Below are 21,383 nucleotides of genomic sequence, written 5' to 3' on the forward strand. Positions count from 1 at the left end.
CCTCGGTGGTGGTTTCACTGCGGCAAATATCGGTCGGAGGAGAGGCCGGGCTAGAAAGTCGCTTTTCTACCCATGGCGGGTGATTCTACTATGTGTGATGCACGATTTTCCCACGCGGGTCTACAGAGGGAGCTATTGTCAGATATTCAAATCCATTCTCGGGTATTTGCGAGATGTTTGTATGTGACCAGGCGGCTTTCAGTGCATAGAGATTATTGGGGAAATCGCCTGCCCTTTTCCGAGGTAAAGTGGAACATCTATCGGTCTATTTGCCATCATCGCACACGAGATTTTCCGTACGACGCCACCTTTCGCCGTCTGGTTTCTGATCAAGATCATTCAAGCCGAGAGGGCCACCTCCAAGCGCGGGAACAAGGGTTGCTTTGATGGAAGGCAGCCTATTTGTCGTGGCGGGATACAACTCGATGGTGGAAGTGTCATCGAAAGTCGGCATGTATTGCTCTATTCATCGGTACACCTAAAGCACGGCGGAGGCTCACCACGGGTATTTCGCTAGCGCAAGAACGGCTGACTCACTCGCCTCAACGATACGACTCAAGAGTTTCCTAATCCAGAAAGAGGACGAAAGCAGATGTGCGAGACTGACCGAAGCACCACAAACATCGAGGCCCTCAACAATGATCGAAAAAATTTCATCTTGTGCCCTCCGCTTCAACTCGAAGCTCCTGGTCGATTTCCGGTCCTTTCTTTTATCCAAGATCAATTCTCCCTCTCAAAACCACCCGTTTGATTCCTTCGAAATCTCGGTGATCGACGGAGTGGTGGACGTGGGAATTGTATTCGGACTGACATCAAATGCCGAGCTAATAGCCTCACTACTCTAGACAGCCAGGAAAGCCCAAGTTGTCTTTTCAACTCACCCCTGGTAAGCTGCCAGTGAGTGTCTCAGAGGATCAAGTATCGAAACACAAGCAGTGATTGCCAGCGACCAAGACGCAAATACCAGCCCACGATCAGGGACCAAGGGCATATAGGCATATATGACTTCGAATGAGAATATCATCTATTGGGCAAATGCAATGGGCAGACATGATGCTGTCTCACAGTTGCCATATGGTGAAGCATCTAGAACCACCACAGAGCGGCAAGACATCGCTGCGATGGTCATTAGTATTGAAAAGTTCTCATTTTTCCCCTTCGTCTTGACTGTGGATACCAAATAATCAATGCTGACTGAGCCCGGATCCGAAACACCGCGTTGTATGTCGAGAGGAGGTGCATGGAATCCTCGAAGCCGTTGCCACCGAAAGAGACGTGTCAAATGTGGTGCTGTCGTCTCAGCCATCTCAGTCTGGTTACATGCACTCGCTCTGGCGAGCAAGTCAGGCCAGCAGCCCTATCCTGTCGGCCCAATCCTTTCTCCAAGCGACTCAGCCATTCGAAAAAGGTTGAGCAACACAATAAACCTACTAGGAACGGACTCCATGGGTCTCATAACCACGTGATCCACTCTGTATGGCGTGATGCTATCAATCCGTCAAATGAGGCTGTGCGACCGGAGTATGCCGTGACTTTGGAGATTGTCCCTTGGCGAAAATCGGCTTATGCAAGTCGACTTTCCGTGCTGGAGTCAACTCACCATGTCCTTACTCCTTGGAGAGAATCAATTCAGTAAGCTGTCAATTCAGTTGAAAAGTGCTCGTGGTATGTCCCCGCCGCACATTCAATTCTTCATAGAAGGCGCTAACACGGCGAGGGCAAGTGAAAGGCACAGGATGTCAAACAATAGTGCAGATGCGGAATATCGTGATCAGCCCAAATGTTCGCTGGACTTTGTAGGACTGATAAGGCCTCTTCGTGGCTTTACGGTGGTGCTAACAACTAGCCGAGGTTGCGCGTGGTAGATATGCATCGCGCGTTGACGCGTCGCCCCGCCATTTTTCTCCTACCGACCACCGCTGTTGACGCCTCGATATCTGAAGTCGGCCTTCAGAAATGTGATATTTTGTCTAATTGTCGCAATACACGCTCTTTTCACGACGGGCCGGAGATTCCTGCGCCACGTGTGCACAATTGCTAATGAGTTGGTATTACATCACTTTTCCAGAAAATTCGACATTGCCTATTAGGAGGATGTCCATCGCCCATACCTGTATTTGATTCATTTTCCAAGCGCCCTCGAGCCGGGGGGCGGGGTCCCCCAGAGACCCCCTTTATGGGGGTCGGCGAGGCAATTTCCAATTGCCGGGGGTGCCCCCCATAGGCGACGGGCAAGACGCCCACATTAGTGCCGTCCCCTACTGCCTCTGCATACCATTACATCTAGTATCCAGCGATCATCAATTTGCGCAGCGCATAGAATTCAAGAGCATTCGCGCTTCGGCTTCGGATTTGTCGACTAGTCGTCTTCCCATACTGGTGGCTGCTCAATGGACAAGAGTAGCTTTTGGCCTCGGCCACGCAGCCAAGTTAATTCAGACACTTCACATCACCTATCAAGCTCTCAACAACGAATGCTCCACTTTGGAATCAGCAACGCAATTTCCTCTCGTGCCGTTGGGAAATTCTTGGTTATCAATGTTCAAATCCTAAGGATGATGCGACCTTGACAGTGACGGGTCAGCGAGTGGAAGACTAAGGCCCTTTCTCGATCATCTGCTTGCACACGGCTCGAATCAGTACCGGCGTCTTCACGCCACAAGTCGTTGATATCGTACCGAGAAGTTAGAGTGGAGCCCCGACATCCCTTCGAATAGTCGGGTACAAGAAGACGACGGAACCGGGGATAGAGACTAGGTCCTAGGGCATCTTCAGGATGATAGAATGCTTAGGCTCAGTCTCCAACTTCCTATATATTGAATGAAATCGCTCGGGCACAACAATAAGGATGGCTACAGGACAGACTGAAAAGCTGATATGCGACTTGGCTTCAGGTGCCTTGATGAGTAGGAGGTTGAGGAACAGGGCGCCAATGTGACTGCTGGACGCGTGATAGATGCTCCGCGTAGAAGCATGAGAGATGAGGACAAATCGAGAATGACCGGCGAATCTTGCCCGTCGCCTTGGGGGGCACCCCCGGCAATTGGAAATTGCCTCGTCGACCCCCGTAAAGGGGGCCTCTGGGGGACCCCGCCCCCCGGCTCGAGGGCGCTCAAGGAATGAACCAAACATTCGCATTGAGTACATGCATCATCGTAACGAGAATGGGCCTAATCAAACCGAGGAACTTATCCCCACAAGTTTAATCCGTTGCCATCTCGTTCTACTTGGGATGCGCAAGGAACTACCCGAAGACTTTAAAACAGACCAGGTTGAACACCACTGGGGATCACCGTTCGAAAAGGTGCGAGTAATAATCTAGGTTCACGTTCGAGACAATGAAGGGCTCTGTCTCTCATGCTATGGAATAGCAAGGGAGCACCCGGAGACAATTTCTGGCTTGATAGGTAGCTTCACATGCAGCGAGGACGACGTCCTGATGTAATCGAGAGTGAAAAGTCCTGCTACAGTTGTTCTCTTGGATGAATTCATTGTCGCTGCTTTGAAGCAAGGCCCCTGACCTCTACATTGTTGGCGTTACTGACTTTCACGTGTCTGTTCAGATACTTTTTCTGGATACAAGTGGGAGGCTTTCCGAGGTGAAAGTTCTCTCAGTCAGAGTGATGTGGTATTATGCTGACAATGCAGATACTGCGCATGACGACTGCAGCCCATCTCCAGTGACTCAAGACGAACTCGATTGCTTGAAAGTTGCATCAAGCTGTCACCAAAGCCAGGCCATTATCATCTCTAAGTTAAGATAATGGCGGTGCCTATATGCCCTTTCAATTCGCCGAGTACGAACTGTCAAATGTAAGCAAAGAGATTTCCATCAGCAAATCTATATTGCTTTCAGATGGAGAATTTTGCTTTTCACCCAAATAAAACATGACACGAGTCTTTTTGATACTTATTAAAAATGAGCTTCCACCGTGCAGTTTAAATTGGATGCACGAGCCTAGCCTTAATATCCCAGAAGTACCAGAGAATTGCTCGAGAGACAGCGAAGTTTCAGTTATTGAAACAGAGGACTCTTTGTACGGTAGCCCTCGGTTCTATCATAAGTCATATATCATATAAGTCGGATTAAAGAGGCAGTCAGAATGGTAATTACGAACCTCGGAATTCAATCCTAAAGGATTTGTCGTCAAAGGGGATTGGTTGAATTTTAGCCAATCCCCGCTCAAATATCCAGCTGCGTTTGTCGAATATTGTCCGACAGGAGGAATTTCCATCATATGACCAGTTTGCAGACAGGCATAACGTACTTTGCGCGGGATCCGGTCCTCGAACTCGGGGCTTCGTGAGAATCTGAATCTGGGAGTCAAGAGATTGAATGTACTGCCTTGTCACAGTCATTAATTGGCAGTGGTGGGCCTCCGGTATACCTTCTAACCAATCCGGCAGCACCCATCTCTCATTGAGCTTCCCGAACGTTCTCAAAAGCTGAAATTGACCATGAGTCTTGAAGAACAAATCGCATAAAAAGCACGGATCCTTGTTAGCACATATTACTCTAGGCTTCTTTGCGCATGGATTGATCTCATAGTAGAAAAGAAGTTTTATCTCCGCGTGAACTTTGATACCTGATCTGGTCCCGTTAATACGCTTCCGCAGAATAGCCTCTGCCTTGGTTTTAGGTCGCCCGAAACTCTGCAACACCTTGTTCGGGTGGGGTGTGGACATCAAATACTCGATAAATAGGAGAGCCGAGCCCGGTAGTGATGGAGCTTTCACTTCCTGAGGCAAGCCTATCTGGAATATGCCGACTCGGATTTTTTGAAAAATGGAGCGTTTCCTTTTCACGGCAGAAACAAGCTTGATACTTGCTTTGTAATATCCAACACTTAAACTATTAGCCAAAGAGACGTATAACTAGAACCAGAGTATTCGCTACGGACAATAGGTATTAAACATTATCGAAAACCCAATTTTTCTTATACCTGTGGACCACTTAGGGATAGTGATAAGACCGAGTCGCCTATTTTCGTCTGCTATAATATGTCGAACTCCGCCGGAGAACATTACCACCTTTCCTAACTCGGACTAATGAGTCAGCGCGTGCTTAGATCCTATAATACTGTCCTTGTATGTAAAGCGAACGTAAGGGTCCGTACGAGCTATACAACTAGCTTCGGTGAACGGGCAGGATCGCTCAACTCGATCCAGCACCTAGATAAAAAAACCCTCCGGCAATTAGATCATTGATTTACTAGCCTATACACGATTTGTCCCTATCCGACAGATCTCACTAACCATGAATAGGTTCGCAGTTGCGGAACTTTGCCGTGGGGGGGGGGGGGGGGGGGCCTTAAATGCACGCACTTTCTCCTTTGGGACCCCGATCGATTCCCAGCCCTTATCTCCTCCAACAAAAATTCATATAAAGCTGGATCATATCCTTGCGAACACGAGAAGAAAGCTGGTATAATTTCGCTGGCTTGCGAGATGTGGCGAATAACACTATTTTTCAGAAATTTCTACCTTCGAATTACCGTGACTCTTCTGCGAATCCTGTTCAAATTGACACGCCCAGCGATAGCCACGAAAAATTTCCATGCTGCATTGCAAATTCCAAGTCGCGATGCTGGCAGAAATATAACAGCACATCTATACAAAAAAGATACTCCACCTTCTCGTCCACAGCCAGTCTTGATCAATCTTCACGGGAGCGGAATGATTTTTCCAGCCTTTGGCGACGATGACGAATTTTGCCATCACGTTTTCCAAAGAACTGACCATGCTGTGATCGATGTCAAATATCGATTGTCTCCCGAGAATCCATTCCCCGCCGCGATCAATGATGTCGAAGATCTTGTCCGATGGATCATGGCTCAGCCAGAGAGATATGACTTGGCACGGCTGAGCATTTCTGGCTTCAGCTCTGGAGGAAATCTTGCCATCGTCGCTGCTGCTGTACTATTTCCCAAGGATACATTTCACTCCGTTCTCACATTCTACCCCGGAACAGAACTTGCATCTGACCCGACTGGAAAGATCGCTCCTGATAACTCCGGGAAGCTGATTCCTCCGCGAATAGCCCGCTTCTTCCATTGCTGTTATATTCCCGTGGGTGTTGATGCACGCGATCCTCGAATCTCGCCACTATTTGCGGACTTCTCAAACTTCCCTTCGAAGCTTTTGGTGGTCACTGCTGCTCGGGATAATATGGCACCAGAAGCGGAGGAGTTTGCCATGCGCGTCAAGAAGCAGACTGGCTATGAACCAGTTTTGCAGAGAATGGAGCAGTGTGAGCACGGTTGGGACAAAAATGCCAAAGGAGGACCTGTACAGGAGGAGGCTAAGAGAAGGGCTTATTCAATGGCCGTTGATATGCTTAAAGAATAATATCTCAGAGGTACCTTGTCAGAGCTAAATGTTATAAGCAATCAGGGTGTAAAGTACAGATACTGGAAGCTAGTCCCTGCTAAAGGCTACATAAATTACCGCTCAATAATCTCACTGGTGTTTTGTTACAAACAAACAAACAATTCATTAACGCCCGGCGGCTGAGCCAAAAGGGCAACTATCATTGGTTTACTGTACATGTCCATGTGTGTATGCTGTGTCTCCTGAAAGCCCATACATAATGCCTTATAACATATGACAATTCCAAAAAGCAGTGTCGCAGCGAGTTTCTCGTGGGTTAGTAAATGGGTTAGTAGGCTGGCTTGAAGGCGCTCCTCCAAGTGTTCAACATCCTATCTTCGGCAGTTGAAGCGCGTCTACCATCTGTAGCACGAGGTGGTGGGTAAGTAGGGTCGGAAGAAGGGGGTGGGGGTTATGTTGGTCGATATGTTCAAGTGGCCTCGAGTCGGCCCGTCGCAATGGCAAAACGTATGGAGGCCCGTACTGCCTCTAGGCTTGGCGTCCACTTCTGATCATCAGAAGCCTGTTTTCCGCCCAGGAAGAAGGATATGTTTCCTCGGTGAGTCTGCGTGCATTGTAACATTTCCGTCCGGTGCGCCGTCCACTTCCGACATCGGAAGAGGAAGTGCTCCACGGTCTCTCTTGCTTGTCCGCAATCGCATTGATCCGTCTCTGCTACATTAATTCGATTGAGATATCCATTGAGTCTAGCCATGCCGGTACGGAGTTGGGCCAGTACGGTCGCTTCTTTCCACGTTAGGCGATCGTACAACTGCCGGGTGTGTTTGCCTGGCAGTGCGGCATCCACTCGTTTTGCGTGTCTTCCTACGTTCTGTGGTAGCTCATTGCTGGGGACTGCTTGGGATCGTGCAATATTCAATGTTGTCGACTTCATCCTCGGGACGCGTTCTTGTGGGAGAGAATCTTGTTGTGTTGCAGTTCTGGCCTGTTCTTTAGCCAGACCTAACGGCTTATTATCTTCGCTAGTAGGAATCCAGTGGAATTTGATCCGGTTTCTATTCCTTCGCAGCCTTCTCATCAACTTGTACGTCTGACAAATAAACTCCTGCCCAGACTGTCGTCGAGGGTTCCTTAGCATGAGCACCGCCGCCTTGTTGCTTGTGAGCAACGTAATCCTGTGGTCTTCGATACCCACTACCATTGCTAACACATGTGCCATGGCTGCCAGCTCCGTAGAGAACGGGTTCTACTCTACTCTCGCACCCAATGTGATGGAAAAAGGGTTGAGCTTCAATTTTCGATTTCAAGGAGGTTGTTTCTCTATTGCGACTCTAAATCCCACCAGCTCGTTCCGTGCCGAGCTGCTGACCGCGATCTACATCAATCCGCCCGCTTCAGTCTGAGCCTCATTTTGCCCATCAACATTGGCCTGCACGCGTTCATCCCATGGTGCCAACGTGAACGGGTTGATTATTTCGAGTGTCTTCAGGTCGACGTGCTTAAGCGCGTCCACTACGTGGTACAGCGGCGAGCGATGATATCGTCTGAACTTTCAGATCCGGTCTGTACTCTTTTTCTGCCTACAGTCGAAAGTGAAAACGGCTTCTACCCTGGTGACAGCTTTTGTTTTCTCGGGCCCCACTGCCAAAGCCTCAGCGCAGATCATTAGCCGGCGGTGGTATACTAAACTAGTGGTCACTGTAAATATCGTTAATCTAGAACCTTAATTACAGACGCGCTCGAATTCAGATTCACCTTTGTTCTTTTCGATTCTTCTCGAACCCTCAGCATGACGCCACACCTTGCGTCGAAGTTGGTCTCCTGACCTACCTGATTGCAGCAATTCTTGAGTACAATATTCGTAATTAGAGTTCGCTTTTGTCTTACCGTTGTACGGGCTATGCCGTGTCTAGAATAACTCACGTGCAGTCATAATATTCAAACTCATGAGATTAATGGTGAGCAATGGCGATCCAGATAATAACAGTATTACAGTAACAAACCATCGTACTCTCTCTTACACGCTCAGTTTATCCCTGGACTTCCTTGCAGTCTCCTGCTGTGCCTGATCGAGGGCTTTTCTCTTTGCTTTCTCTTCGTCCTTGAGTTTCTTTGCAGCCTTCTTCTGTGCCTGATCGAGGGCTTTTTTCTTTGCTTTCTCTTCATTTTTGAGCTTCTTTGCAGCCTTCTTCTGTGCCTTGCTGAGGGCTTCTGTTTTTGCTTTTGCTTCATCCTTGAGGGTTTTCATGGCCTCCTGTTGTGATTTATCCAGGGCTTTTCTTTTTGCTTTTATTTCATCCTTGAGCTTCTTTGCAGCCTGCTTCTTTGCAGCCTGTTTCTTTGCAGCCTTCTTCTGTGCAGTGTTGCTATCTTCAGGTGAGATCACAGTTGAAGTAGATTCAGTTGTTCTCAATACTCCTTTCTCTCCCTTTGTTGCATCATTCTCATCCACTATTTTGTCAACAAGCGAATATAATAAACCAAATAATAGGAATATCGATAATTTGCTCTGGAGAAACAGCAATAATAATAATAGTAAAATACGATATGTAGGTTTGATAAAACCAACCTGGATTATATCATAAGTGACGATTCTCCAGGGTAATTAAATAGCTGAAAGGACAAACCTTTTTTTCAAATTGCTTAGAAGTCTCAGACAAAAAGACATGCCACTCACTAGAAGTCATTAGACTTCTCAGTTCCGTTATATCGTTGCTGTGTCCTACTTGTCTCCATTTCATCTTATATGGTCTCAATCCGAATCGTTCCACCCATTTCTCTCTTCTGTCGTTTGGCCATAGCTCATAATAAAACTCTTCGTCTTCACTTTCCTCAATCATAGGATGGGTTATTAAGATTTTTTGAACGGAATTTTGGTTGAGTAAGCCCCGAATTATGGGTTCCTCGATAAGTTGGTAATAAGATAGACCCGACGGATGAAATCGCTCTGGTAGTGGAGGTGAAAGTAGTATAACTTTTTCACCCTGGGCTATGCGCCAAGCAAATAGAGCGGAAGCACCATGAACATATCTACTCCATTGCCGGGGGTTCTTTTTCAATTTTAAGCATTCTGGATGTTTTTCATCCATGAGTGGCCCCATTGCTGTGGTCAACGTTTGAAGTCCATGCCTATCAGCCCATCTTTGGGCCTTTTCGCGAGGAATGCCACTCCAGAGGACTTGGCCATTCGGAATCCAATTTTCAGATTGGAAACGTTTAATGATTTGAGCCGCTTCTTGTACGGATAGGAATCGGCTCAATACTCCGACAAGAGACGCTTGAGCTGACTGTTGGTTCGAAAGTAGTTGAATAGGTTTTTCGCAATCCATTCATCTGATTGGGAAGGAAGAAAAGAAACAAAGACAAACGCAGTCCTGTTCTTAATATTTTGCAAAACATGTTGCTAGGAGAGGTTGAAATTTACCACTAATACTATATAAGGAGGAAGGTTTAAGTTGCCACCTGGAGCAAGAATAAGCGACGTCATGACTTTTCCCGCTTTTTCTTTTTTTTCTAAATCTATTCAGATTATATAGTAACTCTGGTTATGGTACTAGAGTCATCCAAGACCTTGTATAGGATAAAAACTATATCAAGTGATTCATCTTGAGGTACAATAGAAGAAGCATGTCTTCTTGACTTCCCAGGGTAAGGTTCGTCTAGAGAGAGCAATACTACTACCACTTCAATTGCGTCGAAGTCGAACCGTCGAACTCTACCAGAGTATGATATATTTCTGTAGCCCTCAGCGTTGAAAATACTCCGATTGAAATAGACAGTATCTACCGCTGACTATAGAGCATAGGCAAACAGTAGGATTTGCGGAGTGAACAGCACCAGCATCTAGTAGCTGAATGTCAGTCACCCCAGCGAGACCAACACGATAGAGAGCCCACAAGGGCATCGGCATCCTTCCGTACGTCCCAGAGGCATTTCGGGGTGTTTGGATCTTCAAGAATGGACTTGAGAGTTTTGCCATTGTGTGAAGCGGTGGTGAAAGAAAGAGCGCCGGGAGCTAAGACGTCAATAGTTCGAATTACTTCTTGTGGGTGGACAAGGAGAGCAATAAAAGAAATAGTCCCATTGCGACTTAAATTATATCCTTCGAGGTCTAGGTATAGTGTGTTTGAAGATGATATTGAGGACAGCAAACTTTCTAAAGCCGGGACGGAGGAGTTGAGGGTCATTGTCGCGTACTCTTTTATACCGAAATTCTCATTGTATTCGATATATCATGGCCGTATCTGATGTATAAGTAGCCTTAAAGTTTGCCAAAAATTACAGCATGAAGGTTATTGCAAGACGAGGAAAGTAATTTTTAGCCAACTGAGTGGAGAGGGTAGTCGAGGCATGATCAGGATGCTTTTATAATCAATATTTTATCCCTAGAAACAACAATCCCTTGCTTCTGGCACAAAATTTGATTTGACGGTGGGTTTGGACACGGATTAACTCTAGCCCGCTCTATCCAATTATACAGATTCCTCGCGGACCGACGCTCTGCGTCTACTTACGTGATGGTGTCGTAAGCCAAAATACTGTATGAAAACCTGCTGGCCTCCTAAAGAATACTATTCACTCTGCATGCCGCTTTCACTCCAGACATCCCCTTTGAATAATTACGACAAAAATATGCCGAAGAAAAACGATAGGAAGCTTCCACCACAGCGCAAGAAGGGGCACAGTTATACTGAGAGCCAGGACACTATTTGCAGTCAAGAATTGCTAGATGCTTTGGCAGGGTATTACACCCATATTGTACTTGCACGAGACTGCTGGTTTCTAGTACGGAAATTTAGCCTACAATATGACTCGAAATATAGTGATTTAACTATTATTTGTGGACAGGATTCGTACGCGGTCCATCAATGTATAGTTTGTACACGATCTGAATTCTTTGCTAAAGCCTGTGATGGTAATTTCAAGGTTAGATTCCACAAGCGCTCCCTATATAGAAATGCTCCCAAGCTAACAATGACTTTACGAAGCTTCCACTAGCGAGATCAATTTGAATGAATCGGGTAGCGTTTGAAACTGTGTTTTGAATTGCTGTGAGCGCTGGCTCTGCTGATACTAAACCATATAAAGCAGGCCAGTAACCGAGGATAAAAACCGTCAACACTAAATCGTGTTGATAAATTCTTGAAAAGCAATCAGAAGAGGGCGTGAAACGAGAAGAAATGAGGAAGGAGCAAATCAGAGGCAAGAAGTAGATTAGACTGGCGAATTAAATGTTAAAATTTTGCCTAACACCCGTCTAAGAGATTACCGCACTCTTTACGATAATTTACGATACTTGATTCGACAACAAGTTCCAGAAATCTCCCGAGCGAGACTAGCTGATTGTAATCCCCGACGCGCACTAACTGACAACTTGCTAGCAATGTTAGCAAAACCTGCCCAGACTCTTGGACGCGTCACACATTGCTAAGGCGCAGCCACATTGATATACAGGTACATTGTACCCAAAGTGGTAATCGTTTATTAGTTAAACAACCAAATGGTTTGGTTAGGATTAGTGAAACCTGTATTTCTTTTATTTCTAAACTTTTTCACTTTAGTGATAGCCCCGATAGAAAGCTCTTCTCAAGTGAGGGTCATTTTTGCTTTACGTCATCCAATGTCTCAGATCAATCGGTGATCGTCGTTCTAAGACCCTGTTTCTCTGCAGCTGAAGAACGATATATACGCGATCGAATTTAGAAAAATTGACTCGGAATTTCCACAACCACCTGGGCAGGAATAGGGGTATTTCGAACTGCCATATTGGTGGACTTGCTTCAAGAGCGTGGGCGCCTCAATCGAATACAACTCGTACAGCTGCAGATTGTTGAAATGGGTCTCGCGTTCGTCACACTCTAGAACCAATGGAAATGGATGCTGACAATATGTTACCAGCTTGGAAGAGTCTGCTTTGGACTGGAGAGACTCTGCAAATGCCGGCCCCCTCGCTCGCCGATATGCCGCAAAGGTAAGCTCATGATGCAATTGCGCTCACTTTCGTGAACGCCCGACTGAAAGCTCCTGACAGCAAATCCTGGCACTATGGCTAAAGCAAAGGAATCGCCACGATACTGATTCGCTATGGGGTGACGAGGTAAGTAACCAATAAATCAGAAGAACCTTGAAGAGATCCTGATATTACAAATCATAGATAGAATTTTCGCTGGTTGATTTGGACGCGAAATTGTCGCAATCAACCATGCTCCTAGACCAAGAGCGTGTTATAAAAAGCTGGGAGAAAAGTCGGCTTTGTCAAGAAAATCAATAAGTGAATCATTCAACTACGAAGTAAAGAAACTTCTTCTCATGAATGACTAGTGGATTGCTACAATGGGAATGGGCGTCCTATGTCGTGGAATCAACACCAGTCAAGCCATACTCAGGATGCATATCAGACTTAGTCCATGTTGAGACAAATATGCGAGGCAGGTATGGTTGAAGTCAATCAGACGTGTTTTTTCTGGTTACTAGTTTTTGTAAAGGCGAGAACTAATTCAGCGCTTCCTTGGTCCCGATCAACATGCAATGTCTCTATCCATGTTCCCTAGGGCCGGAGTGAAAAGCACATGGACAACGCCCGGCCCTCCAACTGAGATACTTTGCACACAGCCTCGCTATACAATTTTGGCAGAGAAAGTCGGAAATCGGGCCAGAGGTCGTACGAAAACATGGCTTCCTGTATACCGAGACCGCTTGACCCAGTCTCCATTCATTGATGAAGTGGCAAATGGACGTGAGAACCAAAATCACGTTTGTCTCGATCAACTAGATATGGGAATAGGATGTTGGAGCATCCAAACTACTTTTCAGACTTCTGATGAAACTGAGGCGAGGTGGCTACATGACCAATTAATTCCACTGGGCCCCATATTTCTCGCCATGACCGCCGCAACGCCAGTCTGGAAAGGTCACTTGGTTGACTCCAATTGTCGATGGCAGAGGTATGGGGACTTGGTGGATGATCGCTCGCTAGACGAGAAAGGATCCATTGTAAGACACTTCACTTACTTGTGGCTTTAGCTGAGCTAAAGCTAAATTTGCTATGCCTAGCCTCCACGATGGACTTGGGAACAAAGTTATATCTCTACGGAGCAGCCATCGGGTTTAAAAAGCCACCAATTATTACATTCAATCGATGATGATGTCCGTGAATATCTGATTGAAGGAGGGATGGATGGCTTTTTAGCAGATCATTTCGCATCCATCCTCACACGAGATCCTCTCTTGCTCACCGAAGCGGACCTGAAAGATAGCGATCCCCCTGAAACGCGACTTTTCGAAACCCTTTATGGCTGCGTTTGGCACCCGGTCAGATTCAAGCCACCAACTGGTGATCGCGGTCCGGGTTGGCGAGTCGAATTTCGACCAATGGAAGCGCAGCTAACAGATTTCGAAAATGCTGCTTTCGCGATTTTTGCATATTTTGTTTCTCGGGCAATCACCGTTCTTCGCTTGAAATTTTACATCCCGGTTGAAAAGCTGTCGGATGCATGGGCTACAGGTCAAGACCGTGGGGCAGTCATTGGTGGACGCTTCTGGTTTCGAAAAACCGGATGGCTTTCTGACTCGGACAAAATCAATCCGGACATTATTCGCATGCTCTCGCAGCACGGCTATCATTACACCAGCAAAGAGAGCTATGCTCAAATGACTGTCGATGAGGTAGTTAATGGAGAAGGTACTATCAATGGTTTTCCGGGCTTGCTATTGATGCTGCGTTGCTACTTTGAGTATGTCGGAGTCCCCATGGAAGAGCAGGAACAAATCGCTCGGTATCTGAACCTCATTCGAGATCGAGCGAGAGGCAGAAATCCAACCCCTGCGACCTGGATAAGAGAATTCATCGGTAATCACAAGGACTACGCTGAGGATAGCTATATCAGTGAGAAGGTATGCTATGATATGATGAGGACTATAATTCAGCTGAACGAAAAAAAGTCAGAATAGATAGTTGTGGTGTCTCAAATATTACTATATTCACAAAATTCTTAGGTCTCAACATCCGCGTAAGAACTTGATGCTCGAAGCTTTCCTCCATATTTCCACAAAATGAAGGGAATCGGGCAACCGATGAACAGAGCTATGAAGGCCAAAACACTGTTACCCCACCCATATCCCAATGCGGCATACATCTCTGAACTGAATAAAGGAAAACCGAACCCCGTGAGGCCACGAAGGATATAAACGGTGCCGTTAGCACTAGCGGCGTAGAGCGGAAATGTGTCCAGGAGATAAGCGCTCACACATTGGAAGACAATAGTTGCTCCCATGAGTGGCAATGCAATCCCAATATCGGGAATAATCCAATGAGTCTTATATTCCGCACTCCAGCCATACCAAAAGAGCCCAATTGGAACAAGTAGTAATGCCGGCACCATCATCGGCAGCCTAAACTCGGGCTTTCCTTCGCCATTATTCCGAGCGACTTGTCGACGATAGATGGGGTCGGTGAGAAAAGCACAGAAAATCGCGCCTCCTAGGTAACCGCAACATGGCGCGATATAATGCTGGCCGCGGATTGTCCCCAGCTCGTTCCGTTTCTTGGAATATATACCTGGTTTTATGCATTGATTCACAACTTGAGGCACAGCAGTGATAACAATGTCTAGTACTTGAGGACAGACGTTCCTAAATTCTCAATAATATGGCTCACGAGGCGAGCAATCTGCAAGAAATCATTATAATTGCTGGATTGTGGGTACTTCCTCTTGTGAGGGGAGACATTCTCTCGAACCGCATTTATATAGCTTCAGGCTCATATAAAAGGCACACATCTCTCATGCTGGAGCGCCTGTCATACTCCCTGCTTTCATGGCTTCCTGGCTCGACACCGCTCGAGACGCTTCGGGGTGGGCTTTGGTTAATAACGGTCGCCTGGAAACATTGGTGCAATCGATGAGCCATCCTGATTCCCAGTTCCCTGCACTCATTTGTTTTGCTGGGAATGCACACAGAGTCAAAGCGCTCCGAGCATTATTCCCCCACAACAATATTACTCGCAGAGGTCCTTCGACATTAACGCGCTTGCATTTAAGCACAGAATCTGCCAAGACCAATTATCCGGTTCTCTTCGCAGACTGCGAGATATTTCGCGCTGGCGTTGTGGATCTTGCCGTACACAAGAGATCAGATTAGAAAACACAGCAATACTCAATCGCTCAGCGAGATAGCTTCTCAGCCGTGGAAGTCAACTGCAGCGTAATATCTCGAGTTGTTTTGCCATGGACTCAAGTTCTTTGTCTGTTTGTAGATAGTATTGATGAAATGAGAGTGCTTCAAAAGCTGTTCTGCAAGCCCCGCCACGACGTTCAAGTTGGATCTCATCCCATCACAATTCGTTTACGAGTACTGGTCGTCCTTACAAGCCAAGAGAGCCCTGGTTCCAGCGAGATGGCCGCAATTCTTCCTCAAGATCAATCGCCTGAATGGCTTGCACCAGAAATATGTTTCCTTGACCTAAGGGACAGGCACGAGCTGTCACCCGTAGCCGCCTTCGAGCCTTTACGCTGCATGATACTCGAGAAGCTAAATCTGGCTCGGACCGAGCAGGACCAACAGGGATCTTTGTTCTCTGCTGTCCATCTCGCTGTTTTTTGAAAAACCAATCTGGAATCCAAGATGCGAACCTTTGATTCGCAACCCTTTGACTGTCTTGAATTAGCGCGAATACACTTCCCATCCAAATCTAATAGTAAAACGCACCTGTTAGAATTTCTGACCAAAGTGGAAGAAGCCCACTGCGATATCGAGGATGTTTCCTCGTTTGTTGCCTCGGCATTTTTGATGGATGCATATCCACCTGGGATGCATTGTAAGTCAACATTATCATCCAATGGCCTTGTCTAACGGTGTTCTTAGTGTTCAATCCAACACATGTCTTCCACGAACTGTACCTGGACGATTGCTTGAAGGCATGGACCGGGCACAAGGGTCAAGACGTCGACCCTTCTGAGTTTTCCGACACCGTTATGCCCACTTCACTGGACTTTTCGAATCCATAGATCTGGGAAAGACATCTGCGGCTATTCGACGACTCACTCTCAAAAAGTTCACCCAGCGTTGGGGAGGCTTATACTCCTCTACCAGCTGTTTCATCTGCTTGAATCGAGCGCTAGAGCACATGCTAGCGTGTCAGCATGCGATGTGTGATAATTGTGTTGTCATATTCGGGTCTAAGAGTCCAACCGCGGAATATCACTACAATGTGACGGCATGTCCAATGTGTACCTGCAAGCTCCATCTTGCAGTGCGGCAAATTCCTCCAACAAAAGGGCCGAATATCTTAACACTCGACGGCGGGGGCATCCGCGGGCTTGTGCAACTTGGCTTGCTTCGCTCGTTGGAAAAACGAGTGGGTGGCAGTTTCATTCAGTCAATTGACTATTGCGCGGGTACAAGTGTAGGTATGTCTGGAAAACTTTATTCTAGCCGAATGTCCCAGCATAGTATAGCCTGTCTTATTAACATCCATTCTAGGAGGCTTGAACATCATGGACTTGGTTTTAATCAATCTTCCGCAGAACGCAGTTTCCAACGATTCCCGGAGTTCGCGGAAAAGATTTTCGAGCAGCCTGCAAGGAATGTCCAGGCTTGGGTGTTAGGTCTGAAAGGGCTTCTCTTGAATGGCAAGTATGACGACCGTGCGCTCGAAGAGACCCTTACGGCAGGTTAAGGAGCCGAAGGCCGAATCTTTGATGTCGGAACCACCTCTGGTATCGGTAGTCGCGTGGCGATTATCGTCAGCCGGATATCTGACGGGAAGGCTTGCGTCATCGCTAACTATCGTGGTGTCGGTCGGCAGAAGGGAGAATCAGCTTATGAATTTCTGATGCCTCGAAGCCACAATGAAAATCCGCTGCTGCGGGATGTGTAAGCATTGACATCTTTCCTGGAGTGACTGCCAACCATGATTGAATCATACCTGACTTGTCCGAATACTAGGGTCCGTTGTGGTGTCGCTGCTCCAGGGTAAGGGTGGTTCTGGTCGGTGATAGACGAAGCTAACAAGCTGTCAGGTTTTTCGGGGTGAAAAAACTTCCTGGGTTCGAGCCACTGCAAGATGGAGGGGTGCGCGCCAACAATCCACTGTCTATAGCTTTGAAAGAGTGCGCACTTATCTGGCCCGATAAAGAAAAGCCTGATCTAGTTGTGTCGGTACAAACAAACAAACAAACAATTCATTAACGCCCGGCGGCTGAACCGAAAGGGCAACTATCACTGATCTACTATACATGTCCATCTGTATATGCTGTGTCTCCTGAAAGCCCATACATAAAACCTTATAACATATAACATTTCCAGAAAGCAGTGTCGCAGCGAGTTTCTCGTGGGTTAGTAAGTGGGTTAGTAGGCTGGCTTGAAGGCGCTTCTCCAAGTGTTCAACATCCTATCTTCGGCAGTTGAAGCGCGTCTACCATCTGTAGCACGTTGTGTCGGTACACACACACACACACTTCATTAACGCCCGGCGGCAGAGCCGAAAGGGCAACTATCGCTAATCTACTATACATGCCATGATATATACAGTACTGTGTCTCATTAGAGCCCATACATGATTGCTTTCAGAATATGTCATCTCAGGTGCTCGTATCGCAGCGGATTCTCGTGGGTTAGTAATTTGGTTAGTAGACTGGCTTGAAGGCGCTTCTCCAAGTGTTCAACATCCTATCTTCGGCAGTTGAAGCGCGTCTACCATGAGTAGCACGAGGTGGTTGGTGGTGTGTCGGTACAGTAGAATTCGAAAACAGATTACCCCTTGGACACACAGGCTTTCTTTCCCAGTGCCCCACTTAGATCGCGCTAAGCCGAATTAGACCGGAGAAAGTCCCCACCATTCTTTCTCAATGTATCTCTTGTTGATCACCAAAATTACCGGAATTACCGGTTTCGGCATTGGGCAGACCACACTTGCCGAAACGGCCCGTGGCCAAACGTCAAGGTAGCAAAATGCAGCGACCGAACGATCAATACATCCAGGGGGTTTTTGGAGATTTTGTAAACGACATCGGAGAGGGCTTGAATGTGAATGATTAAAAAAGCATAACTTTAAGATTGCACGAGACCCGAATTGCAAATACAGTAATCATTTGAGATATATCAATGGCCAGAATTGGCCCGACCGGTCAAACTCGAATGCAAAACTGTAGTCATGGACCATGTGTGCCAAAAGATCACTCTCAAAGCTGAGGGAGACGTCTGTTCCAGCAAAAAGGTTTTCCAAACAGTTGCAAGCCTCGTAGAACAAAACATCTGTGGCTCCCCTGGACGGCAACTCGAGCATTTTGCCCGGAGCCAAAACGTCCGTACTCAAATAGACTTCCTTGAGCAATGGAATCGCTCCTAAATCTACCTTTTGAGCTAAATAAGAGATAGTGTGGTATACAGGCGCGTAGCAGTTCCGAAGGCCGAAAGTCTTTAGGCTAGGAGGAAGATCCGGCAACACATCTGAAAATACTTGGTCCACATCCAATGCTTCCAGGTTACTAAAACCGAGGAAAGATCCGTATGACATATCCCTCCAAATCTGCACATTGGCACTTACTTCCAAATTATTGTAGAAGGATACATTTAGTCGTTTCAGGCTGCTTTGTTGGTAATTGAGTGCTGACCTCAATTCTCGAGGATTGAACTGGTTGAACGGGCTTGCACAAGCAAAGTAATCAAAATATTGCAAAGACTTGCAGGCCGCAATGAGCGTGTGAATGCTGATTGCATCCACACAACTGTTTCGAAAGGATATTTCGGAGAAGTTAAAAGTTCCAGGAGGAGCACGTTCCGGTAACAAGTAAGATGATATACCCGGAATATGTCCACAGCAGTTATCGACATGAATCTTGTCCAGTTGTGGTAACGACAAAAGTGGCATTATGTCTGTGAGGCTGAGTTTAGTCCCGTTCATCCGTCCGCCGTTTGTGTCCACAAGATGCAAAAGCCTCAACCCTTCCAACGGTGATGGTGATGGCTTGTTGTTGACATCAACAGGCATCGAACGAAGAGTTGTTAACCACTTGAGGCTGCAAAAGCTAGTCGGAATGGTCAGGTTTTCGAGGTTGGATGTATTAACGAAGAGTAGTGAAGCAGACGCAATAATTTTGGAGCACCGATCATCCTTATCTAGGTCTTGAGAAATTCTGGAAGATGTAATGGGTGTAACAGTGCGCGATTGATATGCGCGAGACTGCAAGCCCGCGGAACGGACTCCAATAAGACTTCTTGGATGGTCAATCAGGTCGCCGTCGAAGGCAAGATGAATGACTATGCGCCGTATTCGGGCAGCTAAAAAGCGACAAGAGATAGCAGTGCGAGCTAAGAGTGACAGTGGCCGTAAGGAACTAACCGTTAGATCGGTAAGATCCAGAAACACTGCTTGATAAAGTAGAGGCTGTGCGATGCCGAAGAGCTTTCTTGAAACCAAACATAGAGAGCGTAGAGCGTCAACTGCCCAAGTATAAGCGAAAATTGCACACAGTATTTCCGCTGGTAGATTTTGTAGATTTGACATGCAGCCGAATCGAGGGACAGGGCCTCAAGAAATCCGGAATTGGGGGTGAGCGGTCCTCTCGAGGTGACTCTAAGTATCTCGTGGAGTCGTGACCATTTATGATGTAACCATCACGTGGTCCCTACAGCGACTTACTTGCCGGAACGCTCTGTAGCCATACAGCAAATTCGAAAACAATCTTTACCCTCACACTTGTAGTTACTTCACACGGAATATTTATACTCTCTGACCCCACTGTCCCTCTATAACCCTCCATCCCTCGCAACATCGCTTTCTGAGATCCGCCAGGTTTTTTATGCACTATGGTATTTGCTTTCGGATATCGATGTCACCACCTACATGTGCTCTTCATTTTCCGTCCCAAATTCCGAGTCAAGCTCCACTAGCTTATAGCATGTCCAGCTCGTAATAGTTTTAAAATACGTTTCGTCTCGGATAACATGGCGTAATTGACTACGTAACTTTCATATTCTGGATGACAATCGGTCACGTGCCAACAAGCGTCATACAAATTGCCTATGAACTAATTACTTTATGGATGAAGTAACCCCCATCCCGGTGACATGAAATGCCCTGCGCATTCGAGCACTGTCACTCCCACTACACACGTTGAATATTGCCTAAGAGCAGCGGAAACACCGTCTGAAATGGATAGGAAGACAATGGTGCATTGTTTCGCCTACCTAGTTACTAATTTCGATTTTTTATATCATCATAATTATATTACCTGAGCATATACTAATTTTGGTGGAATTCTTGGCAGCAGAAAGGTACATAAAACAAAATTACTGATAAGGCGAATACACCGGAAGGACAACAATCATGTAACTCTACGTATGAAAAATACTAGCGCCGCTAAACGGGACAGCCGCCCCACAACCCTGTGAAGTAGGAGATGGCCTGCTTTTAGGAAACATAACTCTAGTAGAAGTCCTTCGGGACCGCAGCAAATTGCGAGGGCATACAGTACTGCAGAAAAAATCACCAGATATAGATATTATATCTCCATGCATGCTGTCTTTGTACTAAATGCTGTAAATACAGGTCTGAGATTATAAAACCTCTGCACGCTTGTTGTGTGGATCCAAGAAGTTTAAATAATATCGAGAGTAGTGACAGTTGGGGGATGTCCACGTCCAGACACCTCTACATGTCGTGCTAGTGCCCGTCGATGCATCGCTTCCGCCTCTTCATATTCCCCTTGCCTGTCAAGCACTAAGCCAAGGTTACTGACACTGGTGAGTGTATCGGGATGCTCATGTCCAAGAACATCTTGATATCCTTCCAACGCCCGTCGATGCATCGCTTCCGCCTCTTCATATTTCCCTTGCCTGTCAAGCACTAAGCCAAGGTTACTGACACTGGTGAGCGTGTCAGGATGCTCATGTCCAAGCACCTTCTCTCGTGCTTCTGACGCCCGTCGAATGTGCTGTATGAACAGGGGCATTGTCTTGCATAAAAACTGCATTTTCATTGCCATTGATTAAGGTTGGAAGAACTGATTGAGATAGTTCAAGAATAACCCAGCGATTAATTCCTCCGACAATCT

At 46.6% G+C, this 21,383-nt stretch overlaps 10 protein-coding genes across 10 annotated transcripts; 5 read left to right on the forward strand and 5 right to left on the reverse strand.

The window, feature by feature from the left end:
• Positions 1–5,448: 5,448 nt before the first annotated feature.
• N7478_003748 (uncharacterized protein) lies at positions 5,449–6,348 on the forward strand (the record flags this gene model as incomplete). The annotated part of the gene is made up of 1 exon (XM_056919962.1): positions 5,449–6,348. One exon carries the CDS (start codon positions 5,449–5,451, stop codon positions 6,346–6,348), a length of 900 nt encoding a protein of 299 aa, XP_056783120.1.
• A 1,999-nt stretch (positions 6,349–8,347) lies between these two features.
• N7478_003749 (uncharacterized protein) lies at positions 8,348–9,659 on the reverse strand (the record flags this gene model as incomplete). Its single annotated transcript, XM_056919963.1, has 2 exons — positions 8,348–8,899; positions 8,958–9,659. The coding sequence occupies 2 exons, from the start codon at positions 9,657–9,659 to the stop codon at positions 8,348–8,350; spliced, it is 1,254 nt and encodes a 417-aa protein (XP_056783121.1).
• Positions 9,660–10,187: 528 nt separating this feature from the next.
• On the reverse strand, positions 10,188–10,517 carry N7478_003750 (ribonuclease H-like domain-containing protein; the record flags this gene model as incomplete). The annotated part of the gene is made up of 1 exon (XM_056919964.1): positions 10,188–10,517. The coding sequence occupies one exon, from the start codon at positions 10,515–10,517 to the stop codon at positions 10,188–10,190; it is 330 nt and encodes a 109-aa protein (XP_056783122.1).
• A 2,695-nt stretch (positions 10,518–13,212) lies between these two features.
• On the forward strand, positions 13,213–14,280 carry N7478_003751 (Glutamate-cysteine ligase catalytic subunit; the record flags this gene model as incomplete). The annotated part of the gene is made up of 2 exons (XM_056919965.1): positions 13,213–13,323; positions 13,384–14,280. 2 exons carry the CDS (start codon positions 13,213–13,215, stop codon positions 14,278–14,280), a joined length of 1,008 nt encoding a protein of 335 aa, XP_056783123.1.
• A 41-nt stretch (positions 14,281–14,321) lies between these two features.
• Positions 14,322–14,711, reverse strand: N7478_003752 (uncharacterized protein; the record flags this gene model as incomplete). Its single annotated transcript, XM_056919966.1, has 1 exon — positions 14,322–14,711. The coding sequence occupies one exon, from the start codon at positions 14,709–14,711 to the stop codon at positions 14,322–14,324; it is 390 nt and encodes a 129-aa protein (XP_056783124.1).
• An 886-nt stretch (positions 14,712–15,597) lies between these two features.
• Positions 15,598–15,930, forward strand: N7478_003753 (uncharacterized protein; the record flags this gene model as incomplete). Its single annotated transcript, XM_056919967.1, has 1 exon — positions 15,598–15,930. The coding sequence occupies one exon, from the start codon at positions 15,598–15,600 to the stop codon at positions 15,928–15,930; it is 333 nt and encodes a 110-aa protein (XP_056783125.1).
• A 21-nt stretch (positions 15,931–15,951) lies between these two features.
• N7478_003754 (uncharacterized protein) lies at positions 15,952–16,334 on the forward strand (the record flags this gene model as incomplete). The annotated part of the gene is made up of 2 exons (XM_056919968.1): positions 15,952–16,144; positions 16,192–16,334. The coding sequence occupies 2 exons, from the start codon at positions 15,952–15,954 to the stop codon at positions 16,332–16,334; spliced, it is 336 nt and encodes a 111-aa protein (XP_056783126.1).
• Positions 16,335–16,552: 218 nt separating this feature from the next.
• N7478_003755 (uncharacterized protein) lies at positions 16,553–17,005 on the forward strand (the record flags this gene model as incomplete). Its single annotated transcript, XM_056919969.1, has 2 exons — positions 16,553–16,736; positions 16,854–17,005. 2 exons carry the CDS (start codon positions 16,553–16,555, stop codon positions 17,003–17,005), a joined length of 336 nt encoding a protein of 111 aa, XP_056783127.1.
• Positions 17,006–18,415: 1,410 nt separating this feature from the next.
• Positions 18,416–19,834, reverse strand: N7478_003756 (uncharacterized protein; the record flags this gene model as incomplete). The annotated part of the gene is made up of 1 exon (XM_056919970.1): positions 18,416–19,834. One exon carries the CDS (start codon positions 19,832–19,834, stop codon positions 18,416–18,418), a length of 1,419 nt encoding a protein of 472 aa, XP_056783128.1.
• A 1,093-nt stretch (positions 19,835–20,927) lies between these two features.
• On the reverse strand, positions 20,928–21,281 carry N7478_003757 (uncharacterized protein; the record flags this gene model as incomplete). The annotated part of the gene is made up of 1 exon (XM_056919971.1): positions 20,928–21,281. The coding sequence occupies one exon, from the start codon at positions 21,279–21,281 to the stop codon at positions 20,928–20,930; it is 354 nt and encodes a 117-aa protein (XP_056783129.1).
• Positions 21,282–21,383: the final 102 nt, after the last annotated feature.

The sequence above is a fragment of the Penicillium angulare genome (genome assembly GCF_028827245.1).
Source record: "Penicillium angulare strain IBT 27051 chromosome Unknown utg000003l_segment0_segment0, whole genome shotgun sequence".
NCBI lineage: Eukaryota > Fungi > Ascomycota > Eurotiomycetes > Eurotiales > Aspergillaceae > Penicillium > Penicillium angulare.